This window comes from Anabrus simplex, chromosome 5 (assembly GCF_040414725.1).
Source record: "Anabrus simplex isolate iqAnaSimp1 chromosome 5, ASM4041472v1, whole genome shotgun sequence".
NCBI classification, from domain to species: Eukaryota; Metazoa; Arthropoda; class Insecta; order Orthoptera; family Tettigoniidae; genus Anabrus; species Anabrus simplex.
The window spans coordinates 25,781,321-25,802,528 of NC_090269.1; the positions used below are offsets into that span (position 1 = coordinate 25,781,321).

General features: G+C 38.4%; 1 protein-coding gene across 1 annotated transcript in view; it reads left to right on the forward strand.

Moving 5' to 3' along the window:
- The window catches only part of LOC136873685 (importin-4), a 218,501-nt gene that overhangs the window by 39,006 nt on the left and 158,287 nt on the right, over positions 1-21,208 (forward strand). Inside the window, exons 8-9 of the mRNA XM_067146801.2 lie at positions 2,611-2,872; positions 5,808-5,924. Coding sequence (XP_067002902.2) covers positions 2,611-2,872; positions 5,808-5,924 — 379 coding nt within the window. The remainder of the gene's footprint in view (positions 1-2,610; positions 2,873-5,807; positions 5,925-21,208) is intronic.

A 21,208-nucleotide genomic window follows, 5' to 3' on the forward strand; every position in this document is an offset into this window, starting at 1 on the left:
CTTATAGTAAAGGGACCACAAGTTATTGTGTGCCTGACCTTGCTTTGGCAGTTCTAAGAGGGTGTTCTAGCTTTCATAGGAGTCGTTGATTTGTACCATTATGTGAGAAACACCATGGGTCTGGGCATTGTCTGTTATCTTATAATTATAAAAGGAAGTGTTTGTGTGTGTGTGTGTGTCTGTGTGTCTGTGCGCGATGGCCAGAAAAATCTACAGCATGCAGAGATCTTAAATTTTGAACATAGGTAGATGGAAAGGGGTCCGAATGCACCTCGAAGCCGGAATTTTCATTTTCGCTTTTGTTGGTGAGTTATGAACGAAAAACCATTGTAAAACGTGCATTGGGATATGACAATCCAACGTTCTGTCACCAAGATTAAATGCAGAGTCGTTGTCGCTAGGCAACGTACATAAGACAGGTAGAGAACACAATATTCAAGGAGCCATTTTAAGTCCAGGGCGTAGGAAACTGGTTTTGGTCTTATATGGTGTGAGGGCATATGACGCTGTTGATGGTGTTTCGTCCGTCGAATCGGAACGTAAAGTCTTGAGCTATTCGAGAGGAGTGGGCTACGTGCCGGCACCGGGTTTCATCCTCTTCATTCTTACTATCATATATAATGTCATTCATTTCATCTCATTAACTCATCTGATTAGGTTGACGTCATGAAAGTCGTGCGGTCGTAAAAATTTGCTACGAAGATTCATGTCACTTCATACCCAAACCCCGTAGAGAAAGGGGACAAGGGTAGGAAACATATATGACACAAGATAGACGATAATAATAAACAAGGAATAATACATAAATCAGTCAGGATGCCATTGTAAGTCCGTGGAATAGGAAGCCATTTTCCTTCAATACATGATTGTCTGTCTATCTGTCTTGTGTTTATGTGTGCGATGCCCAGCTAAATCCACGGCAAGCTGTTTGTCATAGGTGAGCACAGGTTTTCACATAAGACGCATGACTGTGTCTGAAAGCAATTCTTGCTCCAAGACATGAAGCTCAAGAATTATCCGGTTTCCTATAAACTGAAAAGTCTATTGACACGACATGTCATACAGATGAGGCTGTCAACTTCACGACAGATTTTGAACAATTTGGAGTCACCTGGAGTACCCTCGAACATCTTGGGGTGGACGATTGTGGCACCGATTATCCTTCTCAGGAATATGAATCTTTCCCTCTGCAATGAACACGGCTCTGAAACTGATGACGAATATTATTGAAGCCACCATCATGACTGAGCATGCCGCGGGCGAAGTAGTATTCCTCGGGCTGTAAGTCCATTGAGTAGGAAGCCATTTTCGGCCCGCGACACGAGGAGCCATCAGCCTGTAATGTTCGGAAGTGTTTGTGTGTATGTATGCGAAGCCCAGTCAAATCTACGACACACAGAGATCTGAAATTTTGACATAGGACAATCGCTTAAAGTTGTAGGACTCCATCTTCGAAAACTGTGCTTTTGCCATTGTCAACTGAATGGGTGAAAACCATAACGGTATAAGTAACATTTTGGTCATTCAGAGAAAAAGACATTTAAACATCTTCAACACTCATATAAAGCATGGTATTTGTAGTTATACCACCCATCACTAGAGCGCAGAATATTACCGCTATCACTTGTATCCCCTGGTTGATGAAAGGATACATCCTCCTGGAGTTACACCCTGCACTTAACTCATTTTTTAAAGAAATGTCACTTATACCGTTATGGTTTTCACCCATTCAACTGTACATGGATTTTTCAAGAGTTTGAAAGGCAAACACAATACAGTATACATCTTACCTCCAAATGGAAGGACATGCAATTTACGTCAAAAAGGTGTGAGTTAATAAATATAATGCTTTAATTTACTTTTAAATAAAGAGTTTAGAAACATCTAATGGTTGAATTACTAAACGCGGCCAAAGCCGCTAGTTAGTACCACTATATGAGCAACACTGTTGGTCTGCATTGCCTGTGATTTGTACCCACTATGTGAGGAACACCACGGGATAGTACGAGTCCCTGTGATTAGTACACCTATGTTAGGAACACCATTTGTTTGAATTGTCTACGAATGGCACAATCATGGCTTGTTTTCATGACTGCACATTTTCCACAAAAACACATTAATTGAAAGTTTTTTACATAATCATGACAGGAAAATAACACAGATTTTTAATTTTCCCCAAATTTCCATTTCAGAATTAAGGGTGAGTAAATTAGGCGATATGAAACATTACGTGGGTAAATGTGGTATTTGATATTTTCTAAGATTTATATGAGTACAGTATTTCATAGGCTTAAGCATTTTTTAGAAGTTTAATGTATGTATTCCTGTTAGAAGTAGTGTAAATAAGATTATATCCAACTATATAAATTCAGATTTCATTAACATGTTAATAACTGAATCATAAAGTTAATAATGGTAGTGTTAGATCCTTAAGGACATAGCTTGAAACTATTTTAAATATTTATTTAAAGATAGATACTGGTTATGAATGATTAAGAATACAGCACAAGGCAGGTACCAGGAATTAGTAAAATATTGTTGATATATAATGTTGTTAGCCATTACATTCCGATTCCTTGGGTGAAATTAATGGATATTCCATTCTTTCAGCCTGACATAAGTCGTTATGCTTCAGAGCTTCTACCAGTGCTGTTTGAGTATCTGGCTCAGCTGTGCTCTCAATTGCAGCAGAATGGTAAGGAGCCACCTGGCTTAGACCGAATGTTCTATGCATTGGAAATGTTCTGTGAGAATCTCGGGGATGATCTTCTTCCCTACGTACCTACCCTTATGGACAGACTCTTTACTGCTCTCAGTCCAAATAGTTCCATCCATTTGCGAGAACTGGCACTTAGTGCTATTGGTGCTACAGGTGAGTTATTATTTTGTCAATATGTGTTTTACAAGAATATATGTGTGTTTAAAAGGTTTCACCTAGTTTTTTGCAACTAATTACTTTTCACTGTAACTTATGAACTAGAGAACAATGTTGATCTTTGAAACAAAAATGTTCTCTCATAAAACAAATCTTGTAATTCTAATGCATATAGATTAATGTCCTGTTTTTTTCCTCACTTTCCTTTTCCTTAGTTTTTAATGGAAAGGGGAAAATCCTATTGAAAAAGGGACATATGGTTAAAAAATGACAAGTTTTCAGTAATCTTACTGCGCTCTTTTGTTTTATACTATACCTATATCAAATATTTTTCAAATAATTTTAAAATCCTAAGCAATATTGGGAATTCCCATATTTTTCTTGTATACAGTGGAACCTCGATTCTCCGTTTTTCGAGGGACCGTGAAAATAAAACTTACAACACGGGAAAACGGAAAATCTGGGAATGAATGAAAACCATCAACAATTTGGCTAAACATCACAAAAATTACATATGTATGATTATAATCTTACAAAAACTCCTAAACCAAACCAAACTACAGCCCCAATGGGACTTTGCCTGCCAAGCGACCGCTGCTCAGCCCGAAGGCCTGCAGATTACAAGGTGACGCATGGTCAGTGTGACGAATGCTCTCGGCCGATATTCCTGGCTCTCTAGATCAGGGTCGCCATCTCACCATTAGATAGCTCCTCAATTAAAGGTAATCACGTCGGCTGAGTGGACCTGGAACCAGACTTATATCCAGGTAAAAATGCCTGACCTTGGCAGAATCGAACCCGGGCCCTCTGGATGAGAGGCACGCATGTTAGACTGCGAAACCGCATTAATTACCGGTACGTGAGTTCAAAATCTCGATACTTCATATTCAATTTTACAGGGAAATCTTCGTCAGTTTCCTGTGAAAACTTCTTTCAGTTCAGCAACTTTGATTAACCAAACTCTTCGAAGAATTTAATAACGCCAAGCCAAATGACAATCAACCGAAGGTAGTTTTTAATTCTCTCATCTAATAAAATAAAGCACATTAGATACAAAAGCGCCCAACATGATGGTGAAATCCCTTTGTTTCTTAATCTTTCATTGTATTTTGGTCTCCGGTGTACTGTTCGTAGGCAGTTTCTGGAAATCTTGTACCGCGTAAATTAGGCGTACATCGACTTTTAAAGGTTATGTTGAACTTGAAAACATGGTTTCGAACGTACGTATCGATTCTCAAAAGTTCTCGAATGCATTATATTCAATTCTGCTCGTCATTAATCCAGTCAAATTGGAAAGATAAAAGAAATATCATCAAAACTTCAGAAATTACTGCATCACCTTCCAATCCATCCAATGCACATGAAATTCCTATTTTCTTGAAACTCTACTCAACAGTATGTGGTCTGATAATTTCCCACACTTTCCATTCAAACGTTATTTCAAGGGACAGTTTTTCATTTTTCGTCCTATTTGCAGTTCCCATCCAGTGTTCATAAAAACGCCGCATGTTCTTTGAATGGCTTCTTCACATAGAGATCGATGGCTGAAGGATGTAAGTTAGCCCTCCTGGAATTATTGCAGTTTGGTTATTCATTCACAGCAACTTGTTTTTTGGGGTGGATGACCATTAAAACTGTTTAGCACCAGTAGTGCCTTTTTTGTACTGTAAAGCTACAGGGCAGCAAACCCACACTATGTCCACCCAGCTCGCATATCAAACACATCTCAGCCACACCAACAACAATAAATATAACATCACTGCACAGCTACAAATGGGAAAGGAGCCACTACTTTGAACCCAATGTCACTCAAATTTTATGGACGTCACAGGACAACATGATTTGATTTTAACATAAGGCAACGTACACAGCAGAGCTGAACATATTTTAGCCTAATTTTAACGATACGTCTGGCACCTTTTTAAAATTTGAAAGTGTTTTACTCTATGTACATACATGAAGACAAAATGTTTTACTCATACAATTTTACAAGCAAACCATATCATTTAAACTCCAGGAACAACAGCTGAGTGTACAACTGTGTAAATAAGACTTGAACACGGGAGTCAGCCAACAAGCAAGACACGAACGTTCATGTGCATGAAGTGCTCCCATATATTGTATTCATCTTGTACATATATATATGTTAGTTTTAAGTGAGATATGTTTTATCAACTAATTTTAAGACCTTAAACATACTATTTTAGACATTGTTGTACATAGTGACATATATGCCAGTTCACGTTACGACATGCCCAATTTGATGTGACCTAAAGTTTATTATCGTATGGCATTCCTTTGACAATACTATCTTAATCATAGCTTCATCACATAGATATGTATGCATGGTTCAGCTGAGGATGACCTTATGTAAAGGGTCGAAACCGGTCCTGTAGCATAATAAGTGCAATAAACAAGTATTGATAGGTGGAAATCCTTTCCTATTTCTAATTGTGTAGTTCGTCAATACGGAAATGAAGATTATAGATTACGAAATCGTAAATAAAATCGGTCCAATACTCAGATCATTCACAATTCACCGTCGTCATCTGAAGTTTCACCATAGGAACTTTAGTCGCTGGCATCTTTCCACAAATAGTCTTCCTCACTACCGTCCACTGAATTTGAAGTTCCACGCCATACCATTACATTCACCAGCCAACCACAGTGCCATTTCTTGAGATCTTCACCTATCTCTCATTCAGTTGCTCTTCAGAGTATTTGTATATCTTGCCACTACTTTTTTTCCCCAACCCTTGTTTGATGAGGTTATAATGCTTCTCTGTTATCACTTATCATGTATGAGTAGTCAGTAACATAAGTTGTGTGAATGTTACCTTATGTTGTGAAATTACTACCCTGTATATCTGTAATGTGATTATTTTGCAACAAATTCATTTTCTAATAAGTTTATGAAAAATGTTTTGAACAGCAAATGCAGCCAAGGAAGGAATGCTGCCTTACTTCCCACGAATTATTGACTGTCTGAAACTGTATCTAACGGAAGATCAAACCGAGGAAACTATGTGTTTGCAGATACAAGCTGTAGGTAAGTAGAGAAAATTTCTATTGTAATCAGCCAAGATTAATTAGGAGAACAAATCAGTTTTAAAAGAAAAATTACTGCATCATTATACACAAGCATATTTTAAGTCCATAAGATATAAGTCTCTGCATTTTCAACTGCTGGAACCCCTTATACATGGCTGTCGTTATAGAGGCCGGAGTGTACGATAGGTGGCAAAACCGCACCATGGGCCTACAGTAGCAAACTAGATTGTGGAATTTGTGTAGGAGGAAGTTGTCTAATGTAATTAAGGAATAGTTACATTTCCGTTGCAGTGATACTCGATTCTGGATGGGATATGTGCAATGATATGAGGATATAATTATTTTCATCTGCTCAAATTAAAATTAGGTAAGGCCATTATCCAATGACTCCCTTCTTTGCTTAATAGAATAAAAGAAAATAGTTTGGGAGTATTCTATTCTTCTTTGTTTAATACCCACAAATGATTTCATTATTAACTTCGTGTTAATATGGTTTACTTACAGTGTCTGCTTATTTATTGAAGGATAAAAGCCTCGTTCTCGTGAAATGGCTTCTTGGTTTTACGTTACGTTAAATCTGGTGTAATATTGCTCATGATGAAATTAATATATTTTGTAATCAAATTGTTACCTCCTTACAGTATATACCGAGTGAGTTGGCTGTGCGATTAGGGGCGCGCAGCGGTGAGCTTGCATTCAGGAGATAGTCAGTTTGAACCCCATTGCCGGCAGCCCTGAAGATGGTTTTCCGTGGTTTCCCATTTTAACACCAGGCAAATGCTGGGGCTGTACGTTTATTAATGCTGTGGCCGCTTCCTTTCCACTCCTAGCCCTTTCCTATCCCATCGTTGCCAAAAGACCTATCTGTGTTTGTGCGACATAAAGCCAATTGAAAATTACCTACTTACGTTAAATTCAGTATAGGTTGCATTAAATCTCCATTACTGAAGGTATTCATGACAGGAATTAAAATAATTTGTGGATATTTATATTCTCAGATACCTAAAAAGTGTTTTTACAAGGCAGTAAGAGCAATTATAAGTCAAGCGAAGTATATGGCTACATAACATTGTTCAGCTTTCCAAAGGATCCTCTGCTGAGACAAAGATGAATGAATAGTATTACAAGTAAAGGACTGGATAATAACTTAAAACAGCTATGTTTACATTAGACATTTTAGTGAATCAGACACTGACAGACAGGAAATATACAAAGATAGAAATTAGGCATATCCTAGAAGCAGACCGTTCCTTCAATTTTTCCTAATTTAGCACATTATCTAAGCAAGGCTCAAAGCGCCCCTTGCAAAGACCCCAGAAAGAGAGAATAAGAGTACTTAAAAGAAAGGAAACTAAAGCAAAAAAGCAGTTAGTAGTTTTGAATCCTTCAAGGAAGTTATTGTTCAGAATTATCTGAAACACTTAAAACCATGCAATATTTGCATTTTGCTGATTTAAGATGCAGTTATCTCTATACATTGGATGTAAAAGAAATACCAAGGGTGAAGTGCAGAATTATGGTGGATGAAGATTTAGCTGTTCAAACAATTTTGTAATTGCTATGGTAGATTTAGGCTGGATTTTACCACATAATATGAAGCTTAGTTGATGGCCACATTTAGAGAAATTTATTTGTTCGCTATTTAAATAGAAACAAAATGATCTCACTGTCGACACACTGAAAAGTAATGTTTTCCACGCCTTAATGTTGCTTAAAAGAGAGTTGGAAAAGGCAGAAACAATTATTGTAAAATCAGTATGCTTTCTAAGAGAATAATTAGGTTTGCTGTTTTCTGAAAAGTTACGTTATTCTATACATATATGCAATCAACAGGATGCTATGTGGCATTAAGGGGAAAATAGTATTCTCCGTTTTCCTCAGATAAAGTATCTGCAACAGCTGCGAATTTGGTGTTTCAGGTATGGACAGGTATCAAAATACTTGTATGCATTTTTAAAAATAATTTATGACTGTTAGGCTACTCTGTCTGTCGAAACTAATTTATGAATACATATTGTACCTGGTGTACACCTTCCCTAGCCGTTTAAATTGCGTGCCTTCTATAAGGCCATCTATGTAAACAAACTTGAACTGGTGTAATACAATATACTTTTGTCTTCTTCAATTGTTAGATGTCTCTATCATCGGTTTAATTTCTCCCTCTAGCAGGATGAACTCTTAATTATTTCACAAAGGAATATTTATTTTTGCAGTTGGCAAACCTTAGGTTTTGAGGTTTGCTTTGTTTATAGTTGTCAGTACTTCAGCTGGTTCCTTCTTCTATAGTAATCAACCTATCAGAAACTTGTAAATATTTTCTCTAGCCAATTGAAACTGGGGGTGTGTACAGGAATCCAGCGTATCAGTAAAAGTTCTGGAAGCTTCCCCTTAAAAATACTATAAAAGCTGGGCGCTTTAGGGCCATATTGTCTGAATTGCTCCAGTGTGAGGAGGGTGAATTGATGTGAACCAGAAGGCAGGGGCGCGTACTGCGTGAGGAAGGCCCAGTGACTCAAGGTAATGGCAGAATTTTCATAAACATGTGATAGCTTCTGCGGATAGTTTGAGGGGAAGGTTTCGACCTCTTCTATTTAATGTAAATTTCTAAATTTGGTGTTTTAAATGTAGAATTTTCGGCAAATCTAAGGACTCTGTTCTATTCCCTACTGGGAATGTGCATTACTGGCCTGTGCTATACATGTATGGAACATGTCTGGACGTTGAAGATGCATCACCATTTGCATTGACAGCAGGCAGCGTTAAAAGCACTATCTGCAGTTAGAACAACATCCAAAATGGTATGGGAGTGCCAAAGGATGTTAGATATGCTGTGTGAACTTAGCTCAGTTATCCTGTTATGGGTTCCTGGGCACACAGGAATCAGTGGAAATGAAGAAGCTGACAAACTAGCGAAACAAGGCTCAAAAGGTCCTTTCATAGGACCAGAGCCCTTCCTGGGAGTATCACTCCAAAGTGTGAAACTGGTAATATCCCAGTGGACAAACCAGTCTCACTGAGACATTTGGAAAAGGTTAACCACAGCAAGGCAGGCACGTGAACTTATTGAAGGGCCCAGCCAAAGATATAAAAAGGTCCTAATAAACTTCGACCAGAATACGAATGGTAGTTGGACTGTTGACAGGCCACAATACCTTACAGACACACCTACACATCATGAAAATCAGTCAGGATCTGACGTGTAGAAGATGCGGTAGGGAGGAGGAGACCTCGGCGCATGTGTTGTGTCAGTACGAGACTCTTGCACACACTAGACGTCGATATCTTGACTCACACTTTGTGAACCTGGAAGACATCAGGAATGCCAACATCCGGACACTGGTATCCCTTCATAGGAGCACTAGGTCTGGACTAAGCAAACCTGTTTAAGGGACGCAAAGGGTCTTCATAGACCTACGTGTAGAGCCCTGCTCACCCATTCCTTATCTATCTATCTATCTATCTATCCCTGCTGGGAAATATGTAATTGAAGGGAACAAAGAGTGGCTACTCTCTGTTAGTTACCATTCAACTTTGGCATGGGGTGACTAAAGTTTTGAAACCTCTAAATTTCTTAATACTTATTTGGCATTAATGTTTCTCATTGAGTCACCTCGGTGTAGTATAGGACTAGCCTCTGTATCTTTGGGCCATAAGCCCACTTAGGATTTTAACTATTTCTAGAAGGAGTGCAGGTGTTTTGCCTCTTTTTCCTTTGTCATTAAGGCTGTTTAGTATAGGCGACCATGCCCCTGTTTATTCAGTAAGTGTGTCTGGTGTTAGTTGTTTTTGGGAACAGTAAATTACATAACTGTTGAGCAATAGATAAGTCCACATTGGGGTAACTGTATGTAAATACTGTAATGGAGGACAACCGGGTTGTCAGGTGGAACTTCTGTGCGCCATATGAAATTGATGCCTCTGCAAGGCTGGACTACATTTGAAACACAGATTCCCCTGTAGTGTAAATGATTGGAGCAAGTCGTGCTCTTGTAAATTTTGTACCTGCCACGAGCAATTCAGCTCTTTCCTGTGTAAATTAACATTTGTAATTCTCTCAATTTTTTGTACCTGAAGTTCGGACTTCTAAGCTCACTACAGTAAAACCTCGTTAATTCGAAGTCGTTGGGACTCAAAAATCGGACTTCGAATTACGTGATTTCGAATTAACCGCCAATTCGCAATTTAGAAGTACCAACCCTTGCCGCATTACAGTATATTCTATGGCCCGTTACTGCATGCAGTTAACCTTGATTCACAGTTTATACCCTTCAAATGCCATGAAAAAAGAACTATTCCCAAAATGTATCGAAGAAGATGCATTTACAGTATTCAAGTAATGCACTCGGATATCTCACTGGCAAACATAACCTCACGCAACGAAAGAAAAAAAATCACACAATTCAAAGACGAGGAGAAATCTATGCTGGCTCCCATGTGCAAGTGCTTTATTAATTGGATTACTATACTTTATGCATTTTAGATGCCTTGTATTTACAAAGGAAGTACCCGATGCCCTTAAAATCGAACTTTTCTATGACTCTATCCTTGTACGATTTCCCGCCATGGTACTTCTCTCGTACTTCAGAAATGTAAACACTTGCCGCGTCACAGAGTATTCTAAGACCCATTAATACATCCCAATACATGCAATCACCTCGATTCACAGTTTAAACCTTTCAAATGCCATGGAAAAAACTATTTCCGAAATGTATCCAACAAGGTGCATTTATAATGTTCAAATAATGCACTTGGATAAATCAATGACAAACATAACCTCACGCAACGAAAGGGAAAAATCACACAATTCAAAGACGAGGATAAATTATGCCGGTCCCCCTGTGCAAATGCATTATTTTTTTGATTTATGTACTGTTTGCATTTTTATATGCTTTGTACTGGCATGGAAAGTGCCCGACGCCCTTAAAACGTTGTGGTTTATCGAACTTTCCTATGACGCGGCGATAAAGTTTCTCGCTTCCATCCCATGTGCATTGCAACGTACTACTATGACCCATTTAAAACCATAAGACCGTTTGGGCTTGCATTAAAATAAAGCAGTGCAATTTCACCGGCAATGACAATATTGTTCGGTAACTACGAAGTTATCTGAGCTACGCTTTTTCGTCAACTGTCGGCATCGCCAGTGTTCGCGGATTCTGTTTTTCCGCACACTGCCTGTTGCGTGATATTACGGCGTTCCTTAAAAGGTTGAATACGAAAGAATTCCGATTTCATTCAATTTAGCAATCATGAAGTGCACTGTAGACCCACCGAAGTGAGTGTAAGTGCGGAAAGCTACCCTTCCATGTTCCGGAACGCGCGTTCTATTATGACACTGAGCGGATAAATTTCGAGTAGAAATTACTCTGTAACGTACTATTGTTTTAAAATGTAAAGGCAGTTTTGAATTAAAAGTCTGAATTTCGGTAATGGGGCCGACATTGTACTTCGAATTACGAATTATCCGTATTTCGAATTAAACAATTTAAATAACATGCAAAACTGTATCTCATATTTCCGGGAACGAGACCTTCTTCGAATTAGGCGGGATTTTGAATTAACCGATTTCGAATTATCGAGGTTCTACTGTATATTGTTAGAGTTGATGAAATTTTCTATTTCTCCAGTTTAAAACTCAGAAATTAAAAAGGGAAAGAAATAAAATTTCAGAATTTGTGTTAAGTCCTGCTTTAATTCATTCCTTGTCCACCCATTCAACCCAGGCACTTCTTATCCCTCTGTGATCCACAGAAACCCCGAACACATACGTTTAGAAACCACCTGAAAAAGAAACAGCTTAATTAAAAATAGAATGACATGTTTCGTTCTTGAATGAACATCATCAGATTCTATCAAATCACACTCAAAAATATTTAATATGTCTATATTCTGTTTAAATCCTCAAATACTTGAAATTTGGAACTTATCTTAATGAACTACTCCAACAGCTGTCAGACATCTACAGTGAGTGGCATGAAAAACGCAACACCCAATAAATGATGTGGAATTATTTAACTATTTAATCAAAGTGAAGCACTTCATCCAATTTTTTAAGATAGGGTATGTTATTGGCATTGCTTTGCAAGCAAACAATGAAGTGTTAATTGGTTTATTGCACTAGCCTCAATTGTTTTTTCCAGTGCGACCTGTAAAATACATCGCTGGATGTGAGCCAAAAATGTTTTCCCGCTCTTGTAGCGCTTATTGTTGTACCATTAATTGTTCCCCTTTCAACCATATGTTTGTAGGATCTTTCTGTGATTGTCTTAATCAGCTTTCTGGAGTAAACATGCCGTTAAACCCTGCAAAAGCTGTTGCTTTGGTAGAAGATGGTCGCAGCATGCATTACATTGCAGAAGTGTTGAGGATTACATCTTCCACGATTTCCAGAACCGTAGGAAGGTACAGGGAAACTGGAGGCTTTGCAAGACCAGGATCAGGCCCGAGAAGAGCAACATCGGAGAGAGATGACCGCTTCTTACAACTTTAAATTCTCCGCAACCATCACACCACCGCTGTTGAAGCTCGAAATCGACTCCACTAAGTTCAGGGGGTCAATGTTAGTGAGAGAACCATTTGAAAAAGACTGGAAGAAGCCAATCTTAAGTCCAAAAGACTTGCTATAGGTCCAGAACTCACCAGAGAGCATCGCACAGCTCGACTAAATTTCGCAAGAGAACATCTTGGCTGGACAGTACAACAACGTGATCAAGTGTTGTTCACTGATGTGTCGCGATTTGGCCTCCGATCACCTGATAAAAGAGAGTCTGGAGAAGACCAGGGGAAAGATATTCCCCTTGCACATCATTCAGGGTGGTTCTATGATGGTGTGAGCAGGAATCAATGCAGCTGCAAGGACGGATTTGGTCTTCGTGGAGAATGGGAGCCTTACCGCTCATCGGTATGTGGAGGAAATCCTTCTGGAGCATGTTGTGCCTTTCGCTTTATTGGTGATGATTTTACACTAATGCATTAAAATGCACGCCCACTCTTGCGAGAATTGTGCAGAAGTTTTTGGATGAAACAGGCCTGCTCGAAGCCCTGATTTGAATCCTATTGTGCACGTTTGGGACCAGCCTGGGACAAGTGCCCGTCAGCACTATCCAGAGACCCTACAGGACCTACGGAACGTCCTCCTGGTAGAATGGGAGATGATTTCTCATCAGGACTTTACTGCATTAATCAGGAGCATTCCTGAAAGGTTGAATGCCGTCATTTTTCATTGGTGCAAGAGGTGGTAATACATGCTTTTGAAGATGTGAACAGAGTTCCCCAAGACTGTCTCCGAGATCTGTGAAGTGAAAGTGTGCATTATTTTTATGAGCTTACTCAACATTTCCTTGAAATGTGCATCTCTGGCTTAATTTGTTCAATTTGTTTATAATCGTCTTTTCTTTCCATTGTTAGACACATAGATGGGACCGTACCTTAATATTTTATCATAAGATAGTGGATTAGTGTCATAAATTTAAAATAAAGATTCAGTTTTGATAGAAAGTGAAGTGTTGCGTTTTTCGTGCTGCTCAGTGTGTATAGGAACAAGTCGGGAAATCTTATTGAACTTGCTCCTAGGTTGAACTGCAAGTCTGTCTATCCAAGCAATATTTAGCGACAAAATGTCAAGTTGGCACTTAACATATATCATGAAACAATACATGCGCAATGTTATCCACTAGTAACATTGAAAGTGCAGCTTTTGTGAAAACAGTTCTGCAAATGTTCCTTAACCGTGCACTGAAGGAACATTTCCAATTGCGCTGAGTCTTTATTTTGTAAAAAATCTTTTAGTGCCAATTATGTACATAACATTATTATTTTGATATTTGATCCCTTTTTAAAATAATTGTTTGTATCTTTATGGTTTTATGGTTTTATTTATGACATTTATTCTTTTTAGTCACCCGACATGACTGTACCTAATTGTATTCGGTGTTACGCCCTAACCCTGAAAAAAATTACTTGGGTTTAAAAGATTAATGTAATTTGTTTCAGAGTTAGGGCATTACACCTATATAATTGGGTACAATCGTGTTGACCGACTGAAAAGCATACTTTTCGTATGTTAAGGCAATATTGAAAATGGCTTCCAACATGATAGTGGTTTTATTCACGTCTTATTACGTTCAGCAAACATTTGTTTAGTAAATACTCTCTTATTCATCAAAAGTAATGAGACACTGAAAAAACACATAGAATTGAAGTATTTATAGGAAAATTAAAAAAAAATTAACCCTCTCAGGAATTTTCAAGAATGCAATCAATCATGTTTGTGACTTACAATTTCTCTCGGAAACAAAGTCCACAAAGGAAACGTGCATGTTCCAAATATGTTCTGTCCACATTTTTAACAATGATACGTTGTGAAACGATTCTTTTTCATATCACAGTCTTGATAATTTTTTCCTTGATTCTGAGACTTTCAGATGCTTTTCTTCCTATTCTTCTTGCGATATTATTGTTGCATCTCTCTTGAGTTTTTCAAGGATGTGTTTGGGGCAAGTTTCTCTCTCTCGTCTTCTGACCATGTGAGCTTTTACTAGCTGGTCTGCCAGCTTTCTTAGGAAATTCTGCCTGCTCCATATAGCAGGGTTGTTATTGCCAATGTATATACTTCTTTTATTTATTCCAGCGGTGTTTAGCATGGGAAAAAAATTCCACCATGGGCCAACATCTGATTATCCTAGAAACGTCGTATGTTGCAGAAAGCTGATCTGCGGTGTCAGCGCCTTTCTTGGTGCAATTATAATATGGAATGATTTCTGGCTTTCTGTGCTTTCATCAGTGGCACAGTCGTGGTGTAAATATGAGACCAGTAGAACGTTCTTGTTCTTTTTCGGGATGTAGGTAACCAAAGTTACGTCTTTCTGGAATGCAAATTCACTTGATTTCATGGGTCTCTTGTTTACATTGGTAAAACTTGGTGGTATTTCACTCTATTTTTACAGATTGTTCTGACAACTGTCAATTTTTCCTTCAGCAAATCATCTACCAATTTGAAACCAGTTTTCCATAGTGATGTTTCTATCAGTCCCATAAATTGGAAAACAGAGCCTCTTTGTGATATCTGCAGGATTGTTGCTAAGTCTGTCTGGTTGTACAGGACTCTCTTGTTATTCCCCAACGTATATCTCTAAATTCAGAGCGTAGAACATGTGTGCATCTGCTAGAGCAAATATTTTAATGCCATATTTATTGGGCTTGCTGGGAATAAGCTGGAAAATACTGCACCAACCCCTGAAACCTTCAAGTTTTTCGTCCACGGTACCACGTACGCATTCTTGCAATTATTAACAAATTTGTCTAATATTTCCCGAACTGGTACCAGTTTATCAACACTTTTTCTCAATTCCCATGTTTCCTTGTTGTCAAATTGTAAACAGTGAAGCAAACTGAAACATTTCTGTGACATCACTGCTGGAAACATTTCAATACCTGTCATGTCGGAAGTCCAAATATGTTCTACGTTTAGATGATTCATTTTCTTGACAACAGTTAAATACAACAGGCCAAAAGGAGCCTTTACTTCCCATATGTCTGGTTTTTTTTTTTTTTTTTTTTTTTTTGCGTCTTTATTCCGAGCATAATTTCCTGCTATTGCACCTATTTGAAGATTAGTGTTTTGCACTATGATCTCTACTATGCTGTCATTAAAAAAGCAATCCCAGCATTCCAACACAGTTTTACAGTTTCTTGCTTCTCCTTTCACTCCAGGCAAATGAGATACAATGCTATGAGCCCTGGTTCTAATATTTATAGGTGGAGGACGTTTTGACAACCGTGTTCTTCTCTCTCTTCCATAGATGAACGGAGACATACTTGTTTCACTACCGCTGTTGCCATCTTGTTCCGATTCGGAGTTTTCTTCTCTTCCTTCAATGTAATGTTCCTCATATTTTTCTGACGATAACATGGAAAGAACTGAATCTGAATCAGGTTCAGTCAAGAGCTGCTGGAACTCTTGTCAAATCATTTGGGTCCTCTAAATTGTATTTCCGTTTCTAAGATGCCATTACTGAAAAGAAGTGATAGAAATGCAATAAATGAATGACACATTTCTACAAAGTTCTGAAGAAACTTATTGAAGTAACAATATTGATAACCAAGTCAAAAATAATTATAAAACAAAACAATAATGAACCCTACCTGAGTTACAGTAGGTAGGTTACACCAAGTCTCACAGGCGCACAGTAAATTTAACTCGACACAACATTGGCCAGAACGGAACTGAATGTTGCAGTTACAGTTGTAGTCCGCGATAGCGAGAATTCACAAGGGCGAAAAATTTACTCGCTATAACGGATTGTCGTTATATCCGATTTTTCGTAAAAGTCGGGGGAAAACCCATCCACATTCAACTCCGTATGGAACTGCAATCTGTTTGTTCAAAACTTGTGTTTTTGTTCATGATATCCACATTACGGCTTACTTATTTGTTATTTTTCGAAATCCAATACTATGTGAAAATGTATGTTTCATATTATTCTGAAAAAATTATAGTATCACTCCAGAAGCCTTCAGTTTTCTTCTTCAAACAGCGTCACCTAACCTAACCGTATTTGCATCATGAAAACTTCAAGCGCTCATGGAGAAATTATAACCACCTTGCTAGGAATTTGCATGGAAATTTTCTGAAATTTAACTAGACGCGAGAAAATATAAACTATCCTCTGAAATCAGTGATGTACTTTACCTTGAGGTGAATCATATTCTTACTTAATTTCCGTATATAACAGTAAAATTAAGCGATTGTTTGCTTCGGCCTTTATTTCCAACGAATTAACAACTGCTATCGGCCACATCATTTATGCATTTATTATGAAACCGTGTTATTTTTTTTCATTTTGAATTTCTTTCCGGGGTACAGCAGTCGACAGGTATTACTAATAGACTCCCACATCGCCTTCGAATGTGTATGAGAGGGCTCGCAAATGCACATAGCGAGAAAACGACACCGAAGTTCGCAACTTGTGGCAAACGCTTCAGCTTTATTATTCAGAAAGCGTCAGCTAACCTAACTTAACCACGTATGTACTATGAAAATATATACCAAGCGCCAGTAGAAAAGTGATAACCTTCTTGTTATAAGTTTGCATGGTAATAGGCTTACCGAAATTTAACCGGACGCGAGAAAATATAAACTAACCTCTGCAGTCAGTGATGCGTGTTGCCATATCTTGAGGTGTATCGCATTCTTACTTAATTTTCAGTGTATAGTATTAAAATTAAGCTATCGTTTACTTAGCCTTTATTTCTAATGAGTTAACAACAGCTATTGGCTACATTATTTACATATTTATTATGAAAGCGTGTTGTCGTCTTTCATTACTGATTTTCTTTACGGAACGGCACTTGATGGGTATTACTAATTGACTCCAACATCACCTTCAAATGTCGACGAGAGAGCTCACAAGTGCACATAGTGAGAAAACAACACCGTACCAAAGATGATCAATCGCATTTTGTGGCAAACGCGTCAGTTTTCTTATTCAGACAGCGTCACCTATATGTGTCATGGAAACATATTTCAAGCGCCAGTAGAGAAATTATAACCTTCTCGCTATAAATTTACATGATAATAGCCTTTCCGGAATTAAACTCGACGCAAGAAAACCTAAACTAATCTCTGAAATCAGTTATGTACTCTGCTGTATCTTAAGGTGTATCCCTTTCTTACTTAATTGCAGTATTTAGCATTGAAATTAAGCGATCGTTTATTCAGTCTTATTTTTAACGAGTTAACAACTGCTATCAGACACGTTATTTAAGCACTTATTACGAAAAGATGTTCTCTTTCATTTCCATTTTTCTTTACGGAACAGCAGTTGACAGGTATTACTAATCGACTCCGTCATTGCCTTCGAATGTCGACGAGAGAGCTCGCTAATGGACATAGCGGGGAAAAGATACAGCAGATGATTGATCGCATGCAATATAATGGCTGGGTGCATAAATATCAGTACCGGAAAAAATCGCACACGCTTAATCCCTCGTAATAACTGATGCGTCAGTGATAGGACTCTCGCTGAAACCGAAGGATAATACACAGCTTAATATAGGAATTTTGAAGGCTCAGTAAACATCGGGCGTTATAATGGGGTTCTCAATATATGCCGTACTCGTTATAGTGGACTTCTACTGTACATTGTTAATGTGTTCAGGAAGGGAAGGATAGGAAGGTACTGGCGCTCTGCGATATCATGGAAAAACCGCTTCCTTGTACACAAAAGAAAAAGATAGTTCCATCACAATGCTGTTGGAGCCCAACTTAAAAGGCCAAGCGTTTCACAAATCGAGTGTTCTCACGGCTGCTAGACAAACTGCTGCAACATATTAATCAACAGGAGGGTCGTGAATTTTTAACTGAAGAGGTAAACACGTAATTCCATTTTAATATGCTATGAGTACCGAGCGAGTTGGCCATGTGGTTAGGGGCGCTCAGCTGTGAACTTGCATTTGGAAAATAGTGGGTTCGAACTCCACTGTCGGCAGCCCTGAAAATGGTTTTCGATGGTTTCCCATTTTCACACCAGGCAAATGCTGGGACTGTACCTTAATTAAGGCCAAGGCCGCTTCCTTCCCACTCCTAGCTCTTTCCTATCCCAGACCTATCTGTGTTGGTGCGACGTAAGGCAACTTGCAAAACAATATGTATATATATGCTATGTGTTCAGATCTTTGGCAGAATTATAGTTCACACTTAAAAATACTCACTAATTAGTAATATTTTAATTGTTTAAAGTGGAAAATTCAGATGATTCATTCTTTGAAGCCAGCTTAATGGTCTGTTACGTGGTGTTTGTATGGCAGTAAATGACTCAACAAATTTATTGTTAGTTAACACTTCTAAAGATGAAACCACCACATACCTGAAAGAAGACCTGCTATTCCCTTTTTCATGTGTTTACAATTACCTATTGGCTATTGGTTAACCAATGCAAAGTTTCCAAAGCTGTGAACCAACAGTGTTTTCTGAGAGATTGTTTAGCACAGCAGGATGTGACAGAAAGAGAACTAGGCTTGACCCCGACAGAGTGAAAATGCTTGAACAAAAAATTATAACACTATTAAGTTACTGTTTTATCATACATAATGTCCGACTCGGTGGTTGAACGGTCAGCGTACTGGCCTTCAGTTCAGAGGGTCCCGGGTTCGATTCCTGGCCGGGTCGGGGATTTTAACCTTAATTGGTTAATTCCAATGGCACGGGGGCTGGGTGTATGTGTTGTCCTCATCGTCATATCCTCATCATGACGCGCAGGTCACCTACGGCTGTCAAATAGAAAGACCTGCACCTGGCGAGCCGAACCCGGCACTAAAGGCCATACGACATTTCATCATACATAATTTAATCAACACAAAAATGTGTTTGCCATGATACACAGAATAGTACCCAAGTGATTTACAAGCATTTGTAATAAAGTTTTGAGCCATAGGTTCTTACATAAAATCAACTTCATGGTCCGTATCGCACTTTAACACTATCTGTGTCAGTGCAACGTAAAACAACTTGCAAAAAAATATGTATATATATGCTGAGTGTTTAAATCTTTGGCAGAATTATAGTTTATACTTAAAAATACTCAATACAATTAGTGATTTTTTATTTGTTTAAAGTAGAAATTCAGATGATTCATTCTTTGAAGCCAGCTTAACCCTTTACTGCATACTGTATAAGTGGATTTATTTTTAGTTAACACTTCGGAAGGTGAAACCACCACATACCCATTCATTTGACAATACTACCCCTAAACCCTACACATCATGTTGCCAACTCACGTATGCTCCTCGATCTAATAATTACTAATAATACCAACCGAATCCTAACTCATGGACAAATGCCCGTCCCCGGTCTCTCCTTACATGACATGGTTTACACTGCGTATTACACTTTAATGAAAACACAGTTTCTGAAGATGCTCTTAACACACCATGGCACAACATTCAGTTCATAAATGACATTGACGGAAAAGAAAATCATTTTAACGAACTACTTCTGACTGTATGACAGACCTTCAAACTCATGGCTTTCCCAAGAAATACATGACCAGATGAAAATAAGAGGTGCAGCCTATAATTATTATGTGAAATATCCTACATCTGACAATTTTGGAAAGTATAAAAAATTCCGAAACAGAACAACACAGTTAATTAGAAATGCTAAAATATGTCACCCTTATGATATTTTGAACACTCAAAATTCTAGTCAGATTTGGAAATCTCTTCGCGAAATGGGATTATGCAAAAACAAGACAAATGACAACTGTAATGTACAGCTAGCTGACCTAAACTCATATGTTAGCTCGCGATCCTCTCAGATTGACGAACAGACCAAAGCAGCAGTAATTAACAGAATATCCTCAAAAGCAAGACATAATGGCGAGCAGTTCTACTTTTCTCATTTGACTCCCAGTGACGTTAGGGGCGTCTTCATTGAAATAAAGTCAGGGTTCACTGGCCATGATGGAATCAATCTGTCTCTTTTAAAAAGAATCATAGACATCATACTTCCAACGATCACGCATATCATTAATAACTCACTCTTGACTGGAGTCTTTCCTTCGAATTGGAAACATGCAGTCATCCGACCTTTCCCTAAAAACAACAACCCCAACAGTCCCGAAGATTATCGTCCTGTTAATATCCTTCCTATATTAGGAACAATGTTGGAGAAAATAGTACATAAGCAAATGACTGAATATATTATACAGTACAACTTACTTGACAAATATCAATCGGGATTCAGACAAAACCACAGTACTACCAAGGCATTCGTTAAAGTGACAAATGACATGCAACTAGCGATAGATAAAGGACAGATGACTATATTTGTTCTCTTGGACTTAAGCAAAGCCTTCGACTGTGTAGATAGATACATATTACTCGCCAGGGGGATGTGCAGAATATAAGGGAAGGCATCCTTCACTCAGTAGAAAATAGATTAACTCAAACACACCTCTAACCCCCTCAAACCTAACCGGCAATACAGGTCACCTAGACCCGAAGGTGATTATAGAGAGCCTTCCGGAATTCCACGGGGAATTGGAAGAGAACCCGACTAGCTTCTTCGAGGGATCGGTTAGTCTGTTAGGAAGGACTAACCTAGCAGAGGACATCTTCATGCAACTCATCACACCGCAATTAAAGGCGCAAGCTGCTACTTGGTGGAATAACTTGAAGGGTCTAAATTTAAACTGGATGGACTTCAAGAGGGAATTCCTCACTAGGTTCAAGTCCGAAGGGGGGAAGAGCTCCATGAAAAGGAAGCTACTGACTGAGACACAA